The sequence below is a fragment of the Wyeomyia smithii genome, chromosome 1 (genome assembly GCF_029784165.1).
Source record: "Wyeomyia smithii strain HCP4-BCI-WySm-NY-G18 chromosome 1, ASM2978416v1, whole genome shotgun sequence".
Taxonomy (NCBI): domain Eukaryota; kingdom Metazoa; phylum Arthropoda; class Insecta; order Diptera; family Culicidae; genus Wyeomyia; species Wyeomyia smithii.
The window spans coordinates 67,218,332-67,240,732 of record NC_073694.1 but is presented as its reverse complement, the minus strand read 5'-3'; the positions used below and the strand labels follow the sequence as shown (position 1 = coordinate 67,240,732).

The 22,401-nt window shown below is 35.7% G+C and overlaps 1 protein-coding gene across 1 annotated transcript in view; it reads left to right on the top strand.

Annotated features, from left to right (window-relative positions):
* Window positions 1-7,012, top strand: part of LOC129718147 (doublesex- and mab-3-related transcription factor A2) — a 75,892-nt gene extending 68,880 nt beyond the window's left edge. Inside the window, exons 5-7 of the mRNA XM_055668586.1 lie at window positions 5,427-5,838; window positions 5,901-6,020; window positions 6,084-7,012. Coding sequence (XP_055524561.1) covers window positions 5,427-5,838; window positions 5,901-6,020; window positions 6,084-6,381 — 830 coding nt within the window. The 3' untranslated portion in view covers window positions 6,382-7,012. The remainder of the gene's footprint in view (window positions 1-5,426; window positions 5,839-5,900; window positions 6,021-6,083) is intronic.
* The last annotated feature ends 15,389 nt before the right edge of the window (window positions 7,013-22,401 follow it).

Here is a 22,401-nt window from a genome sequence, read left to right as displayed (position 1 = left end):
AGTCTCGGTATCTATTGATTGTTATTAAATGATACATTATCATTATTGAAAAGAAAAAATCTTTTGTTACAGAAGTCACTAAAAATAATTGGTGACGATTTCCTATAGTTTTTTGGTTCATCTAGATGGGGGTGATAATTTCTAAAAGCGGTAAAAATATATATACATAATAAATTATAGGATAATATAATTTATACATTTTCCTCGTAAATTTCATATATTTTGTAACAATATCATAACAGGGGTTGCATTAGACCATACATATAATTAAAAAGAGGAATGAATGTAATATATTTGTGTTTCTGAAATTTTCAAAATTTTCTGAATATTATACATAACCAAATTTTTCTGAAGGCGCATGAAAATTTTAAGGGGTAGATGATATACTTTCACCATAAAAATGGAATTGTATTTGGAAAAACTTTTGGCATTTATCGCAATTCCAACTTCTTTTGTGTTATCACTTTATTTATACACATTTAGTCATTTCTTATTTCCAACAGCGAAATGAAAAGAATCTAGAAAATAGCAATGGAAGTTCGTCATGAAAGAAATATTTTATTCTAGAACTTTGTCACGAAAAATATTCATGAATGTATTGATGAAAATACGACTCGCGGTGACAATTTCAAACAAAGGAGACGTTTCTGGTTTCTCCTATAAACATCACCAAGTTGTTAATACGAAAAAGCAGAACATTCTAACAAACCACTTTGTGACAATTACCAAAAGTTTGTATAAGGCTCTAAGCCCCGCCTTTTCGACGCTTTTTCAGCATTCCTGACCATTTAGAGAAAATATTCTTCGTACGAATATGAATTTTCTTTTAATCGTCACCAACATGCCATTTGTGCGGACTAGGATATTATTGGCAGTATCACTATTGAAGTAAGTGATACGCTTATCATTCATATCCGTGCTTGTATGTATAAGTTTTACCTTTCCGTTTCAAGCTTACTACTCTACTGAGCCTCTGTCCATCCTAACAATATCGCTTAATTACAATTCCCTGGAGAGAACTTTCATACGTTACTCACACCAGTTTTATTATAATAGGGACTTATTTTTGTTAGTAGGAGAGTCAACAGAGTTGCTGTAGAATTCAGATTGAAGGAAGGGTAGTTGATGGGAAGCCTGAAAATAAACCCATGTTAAAGTCTTTTGGCAACCAAATGGCCTGATTCTACCAAGATTTGGACCCACGACCACCCGCTTACCAAAGCGGACTCTGTAAACTTGCGGCTACGGAGCTCCCCCTACTTCATACATAGAAAGTGACAATCAAAAGGAGCGTCATTTGCTTCCCACATGAAGGCTTGCATGAATGCTTGTATGCAAGTCCTAGTGGACAGACAGTTCTGCTGTTTCCATCGTCAATTTAGCAAATGCATTGGAAAAAACGTCTTTTCTTTTTTTCTCATATTATTTTTTATCAATAATAATTTTTAGTTTAATTTTCTTTGTGTTGCGATTACGAAGGCGATCGATTGTCACATTATTCATTACAAGATTAGCAATTTGTTATCAAATTTTAGGTGATATTTTGGTACATACATAGGTTATATTTTGGTACGTATATAATAAATACAAGTACTCAGTCATTCTGTAAAGGGTCTTTGGAAGATCGGTAGAGCTATCTCCTTCGTAATAGAGCGTGTGTGTATGAACGTTATGTCGTGTTTGTTTGCTTTCAGTGTGTGTGTGTGTGTGTGTGTGTGTGTGTGAAGCGAATAATGAAAAGAGAACTAGAATCTTCCCGTGTCATCGGGAAATGGTTATCCAGAATCGACGCTTTTTTCCAATGTTACCAATCCAACAATAAAAAAGAAAGTTGTGGGTGAATTATCACTGAAATTTCCCGCTTCACACCCTTAAATTGATTGACCCCATTCGAGTGTATTCTCAAACCCATAGCATAGCATAGCATAAACAGCTGCACAACTTCGTAGGTGGTGTCAGCAACAATACTCTGTTCACGTGAACAAATTACCCTCGTTTGTGAGCAGCAACATGAAATTTGGGATCTAACCGAATGTTGCTAAACAAAGGTCAGATGTCTTTGAAGAATTTTTACCGCCCTGGCCACGTCCTTGCAACTGTTGGGGAACGGAAAAGGAATTTTAGTCCAACATTTACTTAAGAGAACCGCAGAGAACTCTTCGTGCCCTCATAAATGTTACGTGGGATGGGAAATTTTAGTAGGAAAGGGAGACCCTGGGATACATCTGTTAGATGTTGCGGGTCGATAATTGATTATATTATAGGTATGAATTTTGAGAGCTACGAAGAGCTGAAGCTATTGTGATTTACCGACTTTTTAGTTTAATTTGTATTTTATCAGTTGAATTTTTAGAATTCATATAGCAATTTTACTGTTTTATGTTTTGTGGTTGTGGGTGAATTAATACGTAGAGTTTAGACTCTTAATAATTTAGTTATACGCTTATTTTTATCCACCGGTTTGACGTAACTTTCATTAGTAGCAAATCAATTTTTAGTCAACCGACCTAAAGGGGCTTCACCTCTCCGTTGAACATTGTCAAATAAGACCTACGCGAACAAAGTCCAATGTGCTCCGAAACATAAACGCGAAACTCTAAAAAATTGTGCTAAGTGACGCATTCGTATGAACAAGAGATCCTCTGTTTATTTACAAACATTTTAGTAAATATTTAGTAAAAATACATACGAAACAGATCTGTATTATTCTACTTCTACACGTCGATGATCAAAGAAAAAAAATACAACGCCGCCTACATGTCAAAAAACAATTGCAGTTGAGCATATAGTATGCCAACGCAAACAACTCAAACAGAAAAAAAATCTAAATAAATAATATCACTCATCTCGCACGAAATTCTCCTATTCCGATAGTTCTGTTATTTGGAACACCAACACTAGTCATTTTAGTTGATTTCACCATTTATTTTTGCGCAAAACACACTTGTAATGACGAAATTACGTGGAGATAAAAACGCGCACAAACAATCGGCCTTGTTGCCAGTTTCCTCCTTCGAGTGTATTCTCAAACCCATTGCAAAAAAAAATTGACATTAGACAGGTCGTCGTAATTCCACGTAAATCTTGCGGCCGTGTCTTATAAACAATTTCTTCAACTGGTTTTCTAAGGCGGCGTTATCGATTTGTTTTGTTTATGCTTGATGAATTACAATGTTGTATTTATCTTCAATACCATATTTTATCACAGTCTGTGGTATAAGAAAAAAATACCTTCCATTTATTTCATAAACGAGAATCCTTCCTTATTCCATCAATAAAAAAGCCTTTGTTTGAGTTAAAACTAAGAAAATTCCAAATAAATAAAAAAATATTGTTCAGGAGGTTGCTGGGAACCTTTCCGGTCAAAATTTATTTGAATTCCTTTACTAATTTTGTTTTAAACTGCATCATTTAGAATTTTCAAAATATTTGTTTAAATGACATACTATAGAAAGAAGTCTGTATATAAAAATCAAGATTTTCAGTCTCACATACTAGAGAAATGGTGTCTTTTGCAAAGCTGAAGTTAATTTTGTAACGGGAAACTTACCTGAAGACACTTTTCTTCTAACGTCTCTTGTTCCGGAGGTATACCGGACAACGGAGATTTACCGTTGCAGACACCAGGCTAGACTGGAAAGTTAGATTCTACAGCAGCGGAGTCCCGAACTAAAACTCATTTTCTTTCTCTAAAGTTTTTATACACTAAATTTCTTCTGAAGATAGTTTGATACTGTATAGTATGAGATGAGTATAGTATGATTTTATTGCACCTGTTTTTGGAGAGTAAATGAAAAAAGTTCACGATTTTGAGCTCTCGTACCACTGTGCAAAGTTGAATTTTTTACATAGTGACCTTTTTGTGTACCAAAGTTTGAATCAGAGTATGTGAGGAGGTCTTTTGCATGAGGTGTGCGCACTTGAGATGAAATTACCCACATACATCTTGAAAATCCGCCAATTTATTATTGGTAGGTTTTGGGGGTTTCTCACTTTATGCCTATTTTATGTAATTCTTCCAAAAATTTTATCATAATAAACAGAAGTTGTTGAGTAGGGAAAAGCAGCCAAGTTTCAAGATAGTTCAGTGATGCGAATACCTTCTTTGTAGTGTGTCAATATCTCAAAAGAGATGTTCATTTTCGTAGTGCCCATCTTATCCACCCCAGGCGTCCATCTTCCTTAACCATGTCAGAAAACTGCAGTTTGAAGTCATTTTTTATTTAAAGACCCAAAACACATAGAACCTGGAGGAAGTTCACCAGTACCAAAAAAATGTAATTATGATAACAAATGATCTTAAGTTTTAATTTGTATGACAATTGCGATCTAAAAAGCAATACCTTAGGGTGTCCGTCCTCACCTACTTTCTTGATTATGAACTTGACTTGATTATAAAGAAAAAAAATTAATGAAGCAATGCATACTCAGCACGAATATCCATGCCATTTTGATTCAGTATTTGTTGTTAGGGCTCTGCATTTACTTAAAAAGTGTTGCCGGATTGTTTTTTCATGTGGTAGCAAGTTTATCAGCAAAGTACTATTCGGTTTAGAGACAATCGTGCTCGTGTGATTTACCGTTGCGTAAATTTGCTTTAATGATGCTTTTTTTAATACACCGATCTGAATTCAATAACATGTTCAACAACTGTGCGTCGGTGACGTCAACCGGTAATCAACCAGATGCCCGGAAGTCGAACCCATTCATTCTCATAATGCGCGGTACAATCAGTTAGACCCTGAATGAGTGCTCAAAAGCATAAAAGAATAACATTTTAACAAACAAATGCGTTTTCCTCTAACTCTTCAAAGCCGTTAAATGCTCGCTTATTTGTCAATCTCAGTGATTCTTCTTTTCGCCTCGTCTTAAGGGCCCCTCGCTTATTATTTCACCTACCCATCAGCAGCAAGTGGTTACTGCCCACATTCGCTGTACGGAGACACGCGTTTTAGATGAGCACTCACAGATCACAACTGAAAACGTCTTCTGGCTGGGTATTATTTCGGCCAGGGAAACACACCTGACACTGATTCGGCTGACATTTTTGTATACTGTTTTAACAGTCACTCAATGGATTAGGAGCTTCCACTTCACACATGTTTACTCTTCGGATAATGTTTTCTCGATTGTTTAGAGGACATTGCACATTTTTGAGTGAACTGCGAACGCAAAAAAAAAACATACGGCTAGATACTCCTAAATTTGTTCAATGAGTGATGTCTTCTCAATTATGAAACGTACTTGGACGTACCACCGCAACCTCTTGTCGCTGTGTCAACTGAACCTAATTTGAATTTTCGAGTGCTGGGACTGCTGCTGATTTGCTAATGGTCGAAAGTAGGCTTTCGAAACAAAATCTTTTATGTACTGTTGAATGATTATTTTAGTTTTGTAATTGTCATTTTCCTCCATTATCTTTGTAGGATCGAAACGGCAGCGTTTGTCGACGGAAACGGACCACGACACCGGCTCGGAATCCTCACCCAGCAGCCCCCGGCTGAAAGCGGGTCTTTTCTCGCTGCCCATGAAACTGTCCCCATCGCGAAATGGCCCTCCGAGTTCGCCGGAGTCGGATCTGGACGTAGATTCCGCTCCCGATGATGCGGTTGCTCCTGAAAATCTGAGCCTCAAAAAGGACGGTGGAGCACGGAAAGCAACTCCAGACCGAATTTCGCCACCAATGCCAAACAACGGTCTTGGTAATGGCAGTGGTAACATCACAGCCAGCAGCTTAGGATTTTTACCATATCACACACATACACCACAGTATCAACACGGTTTGGGAGTTGCAAGTTCACAGACGCCCTCGAGATCTCCAGTGGATGTTTTACTGAGGTAAGGTGCTATAATATCTCTGTAGGACAGTCACATCATTTTTTTTGTGTGTAACTTTTAAGAGTTTTTCCCAATCGCCGTCGAACTGAGGTTGAGCAACTCTTACAACGATATAGGGGAGATGTGGTCCAAGCTATGGAGGCAATGCTCTGCGGGGACGATGGTCTTCATTCGCCGATGAAGTAAGCATACAATACTTGAAAAGTGACATTATGCAATGACACCCGTTTTTTTCTCTTCCACAGTGTACCAGCACCTTCACCTCCGTTTCCGATCAAATCCGCCTTCTCACCATTAATGCCTCCGGGAGCCTTTGGAGCGCCGGCGGTAAGTCGTGGTTATTCTTTCCTGCAAGCCCACGCACATGCGAAACGGTTTTTATCCGCTCCGTACAGTGGAACCGGTTATCTATCGACGGTGCTGCAGGACCCGGAACAGCAGCAGTGTGATGCCAGTGGTGCTGGTAGTGGGGCCGCCGGCTCGAACGGTGCCTCCTCGTCGGCTACCAGCGGCGTCGGGAATTGCGGCGAAGGACAGGAATAATACACAATTATTGATTTGTAAAAAAGTAATTCGACGTCGATTGGTTTTGTCCAAAATAATCGATGGATTGAAATCGTACTGTAACTGTTTTCTAATTAATCTATCGATCTTTAGAGATGAAAAAAATATTTTGAAAATGCTGTGTACAGATTCAAACGACTATCAGATATACCGATGCAGCGGGAGCATATTTCAAGTTAGAACCTTTGAATACGTAAATAGACAGGAATATATGAATGAAAAGAGTACTTTGGTTTTGATTTTTGTACATAGTCAGATTATTAATTTTGGCAAAGTTATATAGTACCAAAATATGGTTTCAAAATTTTAGGTAAATACATTGACAAGCAAGGCAACCATACTCTAATATCACAAATTTAGATAATAAAGGAATCAAAACCAGAGCTGAGTATACAGCGGGTCGATCAGAACCAGAATAATCTCATACGATAGCCTCCTCTAAATGTATATCAAACTATGTGGCAAACACAAAATTACTTAACACAAAAACAACAACAACCGTACGCCAGAATAGATGATTGAATATAGCAAATAATGCTGCTTACACATAGCCTTAAGACATCTACTCAAAAACGTGAAATAAAGAAGGTGCCATAATCGTCCCGAAAAATATGCCCACAACAATTTTCTCGCCTCCCCCGTCGGAGGAAGAAAAGCCGAACTCCGTGAAATTTAATACAGTTCCCTATTGGCTTCTAAGTTCTCTCTGTCGCCCTCTTCCTCACTCTATACACCATTCTTCAACCTACCGGAAACGAATAAAAGGGTGAATTTGATGTCGTTGATATTATTATTATTATCGTTATTTTGAATTTTCTTGCTCTTCCGCCCTTCTCACCGGTGCTGGCAGGGACGTCAAACGAACCCGAAACGTTTTGGTGATGATGTGCAGCAGTTCGCTTTTATGTGTCAAATTAATTTCTCATAATAGCAAATATAGACGGCATATTTTTTCTTCAGAACGGCAACAAGGGGAAATAGATACGGTTTATTGCTTCATTCTGTTGCAAGCAAGGATTATTCGCTGCGCCGGCGAAATGTGGTTAGGCTTCCCTGCTAGGATTCCAATCGGATCGGAGCCGGATGTCATTGCTGGTTAGTACTGGGACACGGCGGCGACCTCTTGAGGTAGGTATTTTGGAAACAATTTCCTTTGTTGCGCTCGTTTGGGAAACATCTGCCGGATCCTGTACGGTGCAGGAGAAGTTAATCAAAATCGAATAAGCTGGTGGGGTGCTATTAATATTAAAGGATATTAATTAAAAATTTATCGCAAGTTGCAGGGAAGTTGGAAGGGGTGAATCTTGAGTGGGTACTGTGTGGTGCGAACAGAGCATTTATTACTGACAGCAAACAAATTGGTTTCCTTCTTCAGCTTCGTATGCACTCGCAAAATGAGACAGGTTTTCGCGATTTTTTAAGTATATTCTCATAAATTCATTCTCATATGCAATAGTGCCTTGAGAAGCACGCGTACTAAGGATAAAACGTGGCATTTTTGTTAAATACAACAAAACTACAGCTTTTGAGGTAGCACCGTGAATGTAATTTTCGATAAGTTTTGCAAATACTACAAGGTATACAGCCCTAGGGTTGTATGAAATGGTGACGTGGGACTAAACACTGTAACTAGGGGATTTTTTGTTAAAAAATATACAGAGTCAGCAGACAGAATCAATGTGTTTGCTCAGCGAATGTACGTATGATAATATCGTTCATATATGACGATATTATGCCTGTAGTATTTTTTTGTGCAAACAATAAGGCACAAGCATATCGTGCTTGTTGAAGAAGCACCAAGAATTTCTCGTAATGTGTCAAAGTCAGAATTAACCCTATATCCTCAAAACCTAAATCCAATAATACTTACGTTATCATAATGAATGGTTCAGTCTTATTTAACTCTAATTAAATCAAATTTATAATATGGATCTTAGTTTCAAAATAATATGAAATCCCTTACAAAGGTTCATTAATTGGCAAACATAAGTAGATATGTTATACAAAATTATTAACAAGTTCCAGCAAAAAATCGTAGCAATCAAAGATTTCATTTTTGTTTTTTGCTTGACTTTTTTTTCTCATTTGCCTACCTATTACGAAGACAGCTAATATACGTTCATTATGGTAAAGCTTAGAATTATAATATATCACCTAACAATTTTGAAACGTAAAAAGAAATTCTGAATGAATCTTAATAAATAAACCAAAAAATCACAAGCATTCGCAGGCTCTTACTCTTCTATAAATGTGTATATTAAGGAATTGACTCTTTCGATACTATCCGGTCACGATTATATAGTGAATATCGAAGATAAAATTAAATAAATATCTGTTGCAAAAAATTACAAGTTTTGTTGAGTAATTTATGGTAATCATATTTCGTCCCCTTAATGCTAGAACTAGATAACTCGAAATTTGTCGGTCGATTTTGAGTTGAGTATGCCATCATACTTATCGCGTCGAGCTCTATAACATATCTAAAACTCGTTGAAATACGATAACAAGAAAAAATGTTATTAATCAATTACAAAACTCGATATCTCAACGTAGAACAACTGTGTTTTGTGCTAAAACGAGATAACTCGGCTTTTTGTTGACTTTTTCATGGCTATAACAGAATATTCCAACAAATAGATCGTAACGCGAAAAAACGATGACAAATCTAACTCGATTCATGCCTTGACACAACACATTTTCTTTTCTTTTTTCGGTTTTTGTGCAACATTGTTACCACTCAAACTGCATAGTCTCGAGAAAAACGCACTTGAAAATTAGCTTCCAAAATTTTTTAATTCCTAAAATAACTGCATTCCCATTAAACATGTTAGGGTTTATCATACACATATTATAAGCACGTTGTACAAGTTAAAGCCTTATTTCTATTACTTTTCTAGCAAAGTTTCGAATTAAGCTACAAAGGCACATCTATACATAACTCTGACTTTTTTGTAAATTTTTAAACGGGGTTTCGTGGGATGAAACTCAATAATATTTTCGGCATCGTTTGCCATCAAAAACTCAGAATAAGCAATTTCAAGTTGAGCCAGTGTCGCAAGAAACGGACGATTCATTAAACAAAATATGACTACCCAAAAAAAACTTCTGCGAATATGTCGTTTTGTGCCTGAAATGCAGCCATGGTCGAAACACCGAACTGTGCTGCCCGGTTGCCACTTTTGCATCGAAACACGGCACGGCGTGTATTGCAACTACCACTGAATGTTAGTGTTGAATCGACAACACGCAGAGCGATAGCCGAACCACCGGTGGCAGTGGCTGTTTTTCATTTTCGCCACGGGTGTTTCAAACTTCGGCAAACACCGGAATCGAGGGATTTGGCTTCGTAAAAACACCGGCCGCAGCCGAGAGTTTCAACTTCGAGAAAGCATTTCGACAACACGCTCGCCTGCTTGTCCTAGCGCGGGTTGATTTGATTAGTGTTGGAAAATATCGAGCAAAATCCGTTTGCGAGTTTTGATGTTTTCAATCAAACCTATTTCGCTTTGGCAAGAGAGTGCGAGGTCGTAAAAGCACTTGTTTACTTGTTATTTTAGTGGTCATTTAGGATGAATCCTATATGGTATTTTGCAAGTGCAAGAAATAATTTGTGCCGTCAGCGATAAATCAACAACTATTGTTAGCGCCGAAATTAAACGATATTATCGAAAGGAAGCGATCATCCAAATTAACGATAAATATTGATAACTTTTCCATCTGTAGATTTGGCCGTGGAATTTTAACAAATTAGACGCTGACTGGACTATTTGGCATTAATCCTAGAACAGAATACTTTTTGTTTTGTATGGCGTCTGATGATAGAGAAATGCGGTTGAATTAGTTTACTATAGCGTTTGTCGGCATTTGCGGGAAGCCCCAAAGAGAGTAATGTTTAATATTGATAATTTGTGGAACATAAAAATATGCAAGAGTAGAAATTTTTCTGAATATATTTTTTAAATTTTTTTTCCCTTGGTTAATTTTTCGAATGGACAAAATTATTGTTCAAAATATTGTCGAAGAACCATACCGATCGAATAAACCGTTCCACAGTGTTTTATTTTGTCGTTTTCGTGCGATTGGATAAATAGAGAATCAAATGTTGATTATAACCATAATGTTTGTTCGGAGATGTTTCAAGATATTCAAAAATGCATCTTTCGATGTAGGAAGATGAGTGATCAATCCACCTAAAAGTGAGATAGAAAATTTACTTTTTTATCAGATTGAGATAGATGCTTGATGTCTCCGGCAAAATTTTAGGTGTACTAAAAACAAGAAACTTGGCCGAAGACATCATGTTTCTATCGCTTACATATTATGAGCAACATAAAGTTTTCTATTAAGAGGTACTGAAAATCACAATTTTCATTATAACTTTTTTTTTCAGATTTTTCCGAGTTTTCAAACCTTCTACAAAGTTATCAGTCATCCAAAAATGCGTGTTTATGCAGAACATTGTTTTTTTTATCTTCCAAAATGAAAAAGTTTTTTGATATATTTCGATATTTTTGGAGATATTTTCACCTCAACCATCTCCAAATTACGCAATTTTACGCAAGTGGCAAATCCATACGATGAAAGAACTATCTTAAGACTTACGATAATAGGTACAAACTTTTGTATGTAAGAGTATGTAAGCATCCTTTCAGCCTGATTTTCAAAGCTATTTGATGCCGATTTTTACATGAAAAAATTGAAAAATAAAACAGTTTTGAGTTTCGAAGGTAGCACTAAACGATCTTGAGCTAATTATGCATGCACACTTTGGTGACGTTAGTGTTAAAAATAGATTAACCAAAATATGAGTTTTTTCTTGTATTAATCTTCAGATAAAGAGAATATCATACTAGTAAGATTTCCCGCTGCATTGGTTGCTCATTTCGTCAGATCCTGTTATCACAGAAGCACGTGAGTGGCCAAAAGTGGACATTAAAACTTTTTCTCTGCTCGTCCCTTTTGAAATCGGGTAAGAAGAATAAATGTAATTTGAAAAAAAGCTACTATTTTCATCCACGCTTACATTACTGAAAAAATATATCTAAATTTAAAAATTAAAATTGATTTCTAACATATTCACCATTTTTTTACCCTTACCAAAGCATGCATGCAAGTTTAACTAAAGATCATTTAGTGCCACCTTCGAAACTCAAAACTCTTCATTTTTAAATTTTTGTATATAAAAAGCGGCATCAAACAGGCGGAAAGGCTGCTTACATACAAAAGTTTTTGCCTTTCATTGAAAGTCTTAAGATAGTTATTTTATCGTACGGATTTGCCACCTGCGTAAAATTGCGTAATTTGGGGATGATTTAGGTGAAAATATCTCCAAAAATATCGAAATATGTCAAAAAACTTTTTTATTTTGGGAGAAAAAAAAACAATGTTCTGCATAAACATGCATTTTTGGATGACTGATAACTTTGTAGAAGGTTTGAAACTCGGAAAATTCTGAGAAAAAGTTATAATGAAAATTGTGATTTCCAGTACCTATTTATAGAAAACTTTATGTTGCTCATAATATGTAAGCGATAGAAACATGATGTCTTCGGCCAAGTTTCTTGTTTTTAGATCACCTAAAATTTTGCCGGAGACATCAAGCATCTATCTCAATCTGATAAAAAAGTAAATTTTCTATCTCACTTTTAGGTGGATTGATCACTCATCTTCCTACATCGAAAGATCAGGGTGGCCACTCAATCGGGAAAACGAGAAATGCGGAAAAAAGTCGGGAATTAAATTACATCGGGAAAAATGCGGGAAAAAGTCGGGTATTTTTTTCTTTAATCGGGATTTTGTTACCAAGATTTTTCAAAGTATTGTGTATGATGCAATTACAAATGATGGAGAAGTTGGAAGTGCAGAACTGCAAGTTGATCCATTAAAAGTTACATTTTTCTTCAGCAGTCATTTTTTTAACAAAAAAGTCACTAAACTTGCTTTTTTTGATCCGCTGACCAGCTGACTACTTTTATCAGGCCTGCTTTTCAAATTAAATAAATGTTGACACCAAATGTCTTAGAATAGCATATAAAGTCGAAATCTGGTGTTATCTAAAAAAGTTGAAGAGGTTGTTTATAAGACACGACCGCAGAGGTAACGTAGAATACGACAGCCTGTCTTATGTCAATGTATTTCTTGGAATATGTTTGGGAATACATTCAATTGGGGTTAATCAATTTAAAAGTCTCTTTGCTCCAGTAACGTTTACCTTTGTAGCCGGCACCGCGGTTTCATTTGCTGCCGTATCCAAAACAAGAATGAAATTGAATTGTTTTGTGGCTGTCTTTTGTATTAAGTTGCACTAAGATATCTTAATTTAGGCAGTGGCTACGAAGAGGCTATAGACAAGGGCAAATAGTGCATTCTCCATCTATGATATATTAGTTCAAATAACAATTTCCTGCATTTCACGATAGCGCAGATAATTTTACAACTGATTGCTGCAATTAGTAAGACTTGCGCTAAAAATTATGTGATTCAGGCTCACTAGCTCAGAAATTCTTCAGATAAACTTTGAGGTTAACTGTGTTTGTCAATGCCATTTATTGACAAGTGAAAATTTTTTCAATATGGCAAATTGTTTATTTAGTTTTGGATGATTTACAGTGATAATTAAATTCTACATGAGGTGATTTATTAGCAATTATGTATATATGAAAATTTCAATCGCTATACTGCTAGCCACACACGCTATATAGCAAGCCACACATGCTATAAACTTTATAGCATATTTGGCAAGCCACGTACGCTAGCCGCACCTTATATAGCAAGCCACACACGCTATATAGCAAGCCACGCACGCTAAATAGCAAGCCACACAAGCTATAGACATGCACAGACACGCTAGGCATGCACACGCTATATAGCAAACCACGCACGCTATATAGGTACTCCATTCTGTCGTCTTTTTGAGGGAAAAGCAGCAAGCGACCAATCAAAAGCCGACATTTGCGTTTCGACAATGTTCAACAATTTTCATTATTACAATAGTTTGAACAATCAGATTACAATTTTCTGCATTTGGTCGGGTGCTTAAATGATTTTCCAATCGATTGCTGCAAAAATGACAGAATTCTGTTGGAAACTGACTGGGTTTAAAACGTTTGAAATTGGACAATTTTTGTGACGCTCTCGATGTTTTCGGTTTTGAAATTGGATCCCTGTATTGAAATTGGGTCCCTGTAATTGTTGCCGTAAGACGTATTCTACGTCAAAAAAAATTAATGGACTCTGTGGGACTTCTCAAGATGGTAAAGCGAATTAAAACCGGGGTCTAAAACTAATCCGGAGTCTGGGAATGGAAGTTGCCAGTTTGTCGAGAAAACGTTTGTAGCGAAAGAATCAATCATAAATTCTCATATGTATAATAGAAACTGTTTCAATGGAAAATAAGTTTTACTGTACAATCTTACTAACATTACTAGTTATTAGTATTTATTTGAATAAACAAATTGAGGATAAAATAAGTGGTACACATTTCTGATTCTCCAGTTTTTCAAAGATTTATATTTCAGCTAGTCTTTTAGAAGAAATATTTGGCGAACTCCAGCGAAACTAGCTACCATTTCCGCTTAGAAACTCAATGCTGGTGAAAATTTGGGTTTGGGATGAACTTTCTATGCGGAGCAGTTAATTGAAAAAACATTAAAAACTTGCCACAAAATAGAGCAAACATTATTTTGGAATTTTTTTAAAACTAAATTTTGTACATATTTCAAATTCGTATTTATACAATTTGACTGTTAAAAAACTATTTTTGATGTAAATACAATCAGAAATGCTCTTAGAAAACAGCACAATCGTTTGCGAGGTTTTATTTATAAACAAAACATTTTAACCATTTTATTTATTTTATTTGTTTCTGCATACGACTTTTTACATGCTTTTTTTTTTTGTTCACACAACATTTATTTGACACAGCACAACACAAATCAATGTTTTACGGAGATGCTTGTTGTTTTGTAACTGGTCTTACGATGCTGGCCTAACTAGTCAGTCGTCGTAGGTTCGTGTCTCGGCTCGAGAGAGACTATTAGTGTATGCAGGATCGTAGCGCTAGCCCTGCAATCGCCCTGTGCATAGTTGGCTACTAAATCTGTGGCCAATAAACAAAAATACTTTAAATATTTTAAAAGCCAAAATAATTAGCTTGATTGATGTGATGTTTCCGGCAAAGCTGTAGATAGTAGTTATGTTCAAAGCGAAAGTTAAAAAAAATTGAAAGCGAAAGTTAAAAAAAATTGATTGAATATCTCAAAAAGCTTACTTTTTGAATTCTTAGTTGCCAAATGTTGCAACGTTGATTATTTGTACACGGAAGAGTTTAAAATATCTGAATTTTTTTTTTCGAAACCAAAACGATTTGTTTGATAGGTGCGATGTTTTCGCCAAAGTTGTTGACAGTAGTTGAGTATTAAAAACATTCTAAATTAAACATTCCAAGGAGCTGATTTTTGAAAAATATTAATGTATTTTTTAAAAACTGCATAATGTAAACTGTACATTGATGATCATGGAGAAATAAAAACCAAAAATTCTTTAGAAAATATCCTAATAAAAAGTATTTGGGAAAATTTTAGAAAATATTTTTTATTTTTGAGAAGTTTAAAAGAAATTAAAAATAGATTTGTTTTCTTTTCAACGGTTTCTGCAAGACATGTTCGTGCAGTAAAAGACTTTCAATTTAAAAAATAATAATTTAAGATAATTTCTCTGATTTCCAGGTTATTTTTTTAAGTTTCGAAACCACTTATTTTGAAATGTTGGTCCCCAAAATAATTTTTTTATCGGTTTGACCATTTTGAGCGCTGGATGCAAACAAGTTGAATATGTTGGCAGATGACCAGAGAGATGCAACTTTGACGGACTAGATGGACTAACAACCTATGAGGGGAACAACAACAAACAAAACAGCACTTTTCGTACAAAATTTTTTTTTCCTTTGCTCAAATCATCAGAAAAAGTCATGGGAAGCTAAGGGTAAACATAAAACTACTAAACCTAAGAGTAAAAAATATTTTGTTTGAATTGATTATTTGGGGAACAAAACTTGTGACATGGATTTGCGTTTTTTTTTTTTTTCAAATTAAAGATAATGTTATTTTACGTTCAGGAAAAACTGTATTTCGTTAATCACGCGTTACATAAATTCTGAAAACTTTTCGGAAGTGAATTCACAACTTTTTCAGCATTTTGATTCAAATCGGGAATTTGTTGCAATCATGTGGGAAAAAGTCGGGAAAAATGCGGGAATTCGTAAATGAGGAATGTAAAATGAGTGGCCACCCTGAAAAATGCATTTTTGAATATCTTGAAACATCTCCGAGCATACATTATGGTTATAATCAACATTTGATTCTCTATTTATCCAATCGCACGAAAACGGCAAAATAAAACACTGTGGAACGGTTTATTCGATCGGTATGGTACTTCGACAATATTTTGAACAATAATTTTGTCCATTCGAAAAATTAACCAAGGGAAAAAAAATTTAAAAAATATATTCAGAAAAATTTCTACTCTTGCATATTTTTATGTTCCACAAATTATCAATATTAAACATTACTCTCTTTGGGGCTTCCCGCAAATGCCGACAAACGCTATAGTAAACTAATTCAACCGCATTTCTCTATCATCAGACGCCATACAAAACAAAAAGTTTGTTGTTCTGTTCTAGGATTAATGCCAAATAGTCCAGTCAGCGTCTAATTTGTTAAAATTCCACGGCCAAATCTACAGATGGAAAAGTTATCGATATTTATCGTTAATTTGGATGATCGCTTCTTTTCGATAATATCGTTTAATTTCGGCACTAACAATAGTTGTTGATTTATCGCTGACGGCACAAAGCATACGAATTATTTCTTGCACTTGCAAAATACCATATAGGATTCATCCTAAATGACCATTAAATTAACAAGTAAACAAGTGCTTTTGCGACCTCGCACTCTCTTGCCAAAGCGAGATAGGTTTGACTGAAAACATCAAAACTCGCAAACGGATTTTGCTCGATACTTTCCAACACTAATCAAATCGACCCGCGCTAGGACAAGCAGGCGAGCGTGTTGTCGAGATGCTTTCTCGAAGTTGAAACTCTCGGCTGCGGCCGGTGTTTTTACGAAGCCAAATCCCTCGATTCCGGTGTTTGCCGAAGTTTGAAACACCCGTGGCGAAAATGAAAAACAGCCACTGCCACCGGTGGTTCGGCTATCGCTCTGCGTGTTGTCGATTCAACACTAACACTCAGTTGCAGTTGCAATACACGTCGTGCCGTGTTTCAGATATGCCACTCAGTGTAGAGCGTGGTTTGGACATGGCTGTGAAATGACATGGATGCGTTTCATAAAATCTGAGCCATTCAAAGTGGCATATAACACTTCGTACCAGGAAGAAATTTGTCACGGTGGTTTCAACAAGCAAAGCATAGAAGTATTACAGAGACCAATACAGTAATTCTATTGTCCATCAATACCGATTTCAACAGAAAAATATAATGACCTTATGTCTTTCTTTGATTTATAACTTCCAGCTCTCGAAGATTGTTTCAAATATTTTTATTAGAATATTTGGTGAATAGAATTAGAATATGTGGTGAACGATGAGGCTAACGACGATCATCTGTGAAGAGGATGAAGATTTTTAGAACAAAACCGAACTCACAGTATAATTTTTATTGTTAACAGGTGACATAATTGTTTGTATAAGCAACATAAGACTGTTCAGATAAATGAAAATATTAAAAAAGCATTAGTTTTGAGCATTTTTTCCTGCTCGTCCAAATGCTAGAACTAAATAACTCGAAAATTCCTAGTAAAAACATATGGTTTTGCATGCTATAACTAGATAACTCGGGTTAATTTTTAATTTTTTAAATTTTCTCTTCCTCGAATCACCCACTGACATTAGAAAAATATCTGGTCAGAGATTTGAATGATTCAGGGCATTGATAAAATTTTGAAATATCACTTTTGATGTATTTTAGTGGTTGAATCGTCATCACCAACATTGATCAAATCTTCAAACTCGTTTTTCTCAAAATGTCAATTTTCGAGTTATCTAGTTCTAGCATTAAGGGGACGATTTATGGGATGGATAAACTTTCAATCACCATCAGCCGCAGCATTGCAGTTTTTCCTCGATTGCACACGAATAGAAACGTACGAACAAAAGTGTACCACTGCAATACGAATAGTACCGCTGCAGTACGAATAATACCGCTGCAGTACGAATAAAAGTGTACCACTGAAATGTACGAATAGAAGAGTACCGCTGCAATCGTAGACGACGAGAGACCTGCGGTTCTTTACTGCACTGATACTGTTGCCGGTAGGCATGTTTTCTTTCAAGACATCAGTTTTTATTAGGTTCTAAAAGCAGGTTTGAAAAAAATTGTTTAAGAATGGGTATTGCTTCAAACTTTTCGGAAAACTTTTACCTTCGAGACATCATATTAGTCTAAGTTCATGGAAGCAAAAATAAATTGACCTATTGGGACGGGGAGACTCTGTCAATTTTTATTTCGATATTGATACAGAGAATATCACAGGGAATGGATGGTGTCCATTCACGTCGTCTGTGCTAGGAATGCTCGCATGTAATTGGTTCATTGTTCGTGTAAACTTGTCATTGAAACTTTTTATCAATTTTACCACTTAGCAATGAAATTAGAGTGATAATTAGCATATTACAAAATTGTTATACATTTTATCTATCCAACAATGCTGTTATTAACGTTAGAAATCTTACGCAACATTTGCCAGTTTCATTTCCAATTTTACAGAATGCATCCCAGTATAGTAAACAAAGACGTAGTCCCACGTCAAAATTAACACGTTGAGAGATGTTATAATGTATTCCACTGATTGTAACGAAATTTACATCCATAATTCGTGTAGTTCAAAAACTGTGTTTTAACCTAAACTACACAGAGCTTTGGAATGATGTGCACGATGAAATTGCTTCATACGAAGGTATTCTGCAAAATTTAAGCCTTTATTTTATTTTGCATCCAAATTTTAGCTTGTCGAAGCCGTTACTTCACTTAGGAGCTCATTTTGAGAAAGGTTTTCAAGAAGAGCCTTCTTTTTAAAAGGTAAATAAAACATTCAAAAATGCATTATATATACGAAGTCTTAATTGCGCATTTCCCACCAAAATGGACTTGAAAATGCAACAACAAAGAAAGAAGTATGCATCAAAGTACTCATTGACGCTTATGAATTCGTTTTCGTGGCGGTATTACATCGTCCCCAGAGTAACAAGTTAGAAAGTGTAACACGAGTGTAGCTACATCGCAAAATCGAATTCTCGACTACTTTGTGATAAGGTCGTATGTCTAAACGTCAACAAAACGAGTGAGAGATGATTTGTGCTTGTGAAGTACAAGGAATATAACTCTCACTCGTTTTGTTGACGTTTAGACATACGACCTTATCACAAAGTAGTCGAGAATTTACCATCACCCACCATACTTTTTGATAGCTTAAGGCCCAAATTCACACACGGCGTAATGACGCCTTCTCCATACAAGGTAAAAGGCGGGATAGCGATCACGCCTTCTATTTTGTATGAAGAAAGTGTCATTGCGCCGTGTGTGAATTTGGGCCTTTACTTTCATTCGTGTGTGGTAGTGTTGCCAAAAAACATTATTAGAAAAAAAAATTATAAAAATATTGTAAATTTGAAGAAATCTTGTTTGTGGTTGTAATAATTTATTCATGTACGGACATCTAATAAGTATCACGCAACAACAATTCACAATTTCTGGCAACAACAATGCACAGATTCAAACTGTGCTTGAAGAAGTAAGCTGAAAATCCAGTAGTCAAAGCAATAAGCAATATTGAAATCGATCAGATGGTTCTTGTCAATTGCTTTTTAAACACCTTTGACGTAGAATTATGTCTTACGGAAACATAGTGGTTTAAATTGAAACCCCGATAACATCGATAGCGTCAAGAAATTGTCAACTTTCAAATGCTTAAAATGCAGTTATCAAGAATGCGAAAATGAACGGGAATAGAAGGTGTGACTTTTTAGGCTTAGAAAAAATTTTCCCTCGTTCGGACGGGACTCGAACCCGCAATCTCCGTTGTTTTGTATTTCTCCAACGGATATTACGGGCCTAACCTAACAAGTCACACCTTTTATTCCCGTTCATTTTCGCATTCTCGAAAAACTACATATATTGCCCGCTTTACTAAACTTAAAATGTAAGTCATATGACGAAAATTAAATTAGTTCGTCAAGTTCTTACATCAATCGTTTGGAAAACTAGCTAAGCATCCATCAAAATGCGAAAAATTATTGTACTACTGGACAATACAGAGCCTTGTTAAACGTATTTTTCGATCGATCACAGTTAAAACAAGGCCAAATGTCAGATGAAACACTTAGTGTCAGTCTGCACCAAACTAAACAACCTATCATTTCCCCTTTTCTTCCCTGGCACAGCCGACACTTAAGTATACAAAACTTTGTAAAAGCTTTGTTGTTGTTATTGTTTACACGCTCAAGTCACGCCAACCGGGAGTATAATTGTAATTAGTCACGTATAGAAGCTATCCTGCAAAAAATAGTTTTTATTGCCTATCCGATCTTTGCAGCAAGAGGAAGATTAACTGGGAATTAGATCAACCAGCAGCAAGTGGCTGCGCAGCAAGCGGCGATTTCAAATATCTAACTAACAAAGGGAATCGATGGACTGGTGATAGTACCTTCCATAGTGCTAGATTTTGAATCTCCCGTCTGTGTGGGAAGCACCGTTATACAGGCATGTTCATAGCTCTCTGAAAACTCAAACTAATCGTCCTTTTAAGGACTCACACATATATTCAATTGAAGTAATAGAAATGAATTTTTCACACCTCACTACTACAGTACTCGTGAGTTTACTATCAGTTTGTTCACAGTCACTTCACAAAACGAATAAAGAACACACTGTCAGAAAATTGGCGCTTCGTCCTTTTCGTTAAGAACTGGCACAATTCATAATTCATAGTTTCAAGAAAAATGGTTCTGAAAACAAGCGTTGGAAATTATTAGTTACATTTCTACGAAGATTCGAAACTTTTCCTTCTCATTGACATTGGGTCTATGATAATATACTCTTGTAGTGCTGTGCAAAAATCAAGTTTTACTGCGAGTGGCAGTAAAATTTCAACTACTTCACAATCTATTGATTCTGGGCACTATAAAACTAATTTCTCTTCATTGTTGATTTCAATTTGCTTGACGTGTGCAATGTTTCTCGTTCTGTTGTTATTTCGGCAGTATTTTCTACCATTTCCAGAAATGTACCTACTAAGTTGTAGCTAGCACATAGACAACAGAATATGCCAATATGCACGAGTGGTGGAAACCATTTAACTACTACATAATAAAATTATTCTGGGGTGCTAAGAAGCATCATTCATGTTGTCACAATCAGAGCTTGATAAAACCAATTTTAATTGACAATTATCTGGTTTTAGTGACGCTTTGAACAGTTGCTATCAATTGAAAAGCATTTGTATCATTTTCGAGCACTTTGTGGGTCAAATTAAAACTACTCAAAAGTCCTCACTTTGATTGCGACAGCTGAAGAGCTTGAAAAGAAAAGAAATGATTTTCATTTGAAAGCGGAGAACTATCATCTGACGATTATCAATTGAAAAAGACAATGAGTGCAAACGGAGACAGGAGATTTCCATTAGCGAATTAAAAAATCGTGACGATATGGAACAAAGAACGCGAATGCCAGTTTTACAAACTTAAGTGACTACGGCGCGAAAAACGTGATCACCAGCCCTTTGAGTATAAAAATGACATCTAAATGCTATAGTGTATTTGACAAAGTTTTTGAAGATCTCAAGGGGCATCTTTTGATATAGATAAATTTTTATACAAATAAATTTTGATCACATAAAAGTGAGATATAAATGTGAAACCAAAATAAAGACTCAACCAAGTTGTAGACAATCTTATGCAGAGAAACGTTGCTGAAAACAATTTGGTTCTATCTCTTAAAAATAGGGTCGATATTTAAGAGATAGAACCAAATTGTTTTCAGCAAAGTTTTTCTGCATAAGATTGTCTACAACTTTGTTGTAGTAGTTTTATATACAGACATCCTTAAAATTTCTAAAAATCAAAAAATACTAAACAACTTTTTCTAATGTGATTTTAGAGGCCTACTATGTTCGAGACATTTTCTCTTATTCTACCGAACATACCTTGGGTCAATATTCAACTTTTTCATAGCTTTTACACAAAGCTGCAGAAACAACAATCTACACTCGAAAGATGGGGATTAGTACTTACATTCCCAGGTGGTTTCACTATTTTCTAACAGTCTCTTAGAAGTTTGGGCGTTGGTGAAAAAATTCAGTTTATTTTGGTTTTTCGGCTTTCAGCGGCTTAAGAAATTTTAAGAATGTCTGTATATAAAACTACCTGTATGTGGTCGACTTTCTTACTTTTATGTGCATTAATTAAAAAAAATTCACTTTTAGGTGAATTCATCAAAAAATTGCTTGTATCAAAAAATGTTCTTTAAGATATCTTATTGAATACACAACACTATAAAAAACTGACACGTTTCTTCCAAGTGGATTCCACTTACTTCTGTGCTAATAGATGAAACATTTCATATCTACGTGGAATACACGTGCGTGCACTAACAACACAAAATTAAGTATCTTACACTTCGGTTTACCATGTCATGCAATCTTTTCACAGTCAAATCTCAATGCTGAAACATGTCAAATGCCAAAATACGTCAAAATATTGTGGATTCCAATAAAAATCGATATGGGTCGACATATTAAAATGATTGGGTTGGTGTATTGGTATTCATGTGCAATGAGCATTATCACATAGATTCCCTAGGATTCCTCACATTGGAATCTTGGGCGTCCGTGAAAAGGAATCCTGAAGAAAGAATCCTCAGGAATGCCCTGTCTATGGGACTAGGACTCTTGGATGAGAATCGTGTTATGATAATTTTTCGGAGACAAA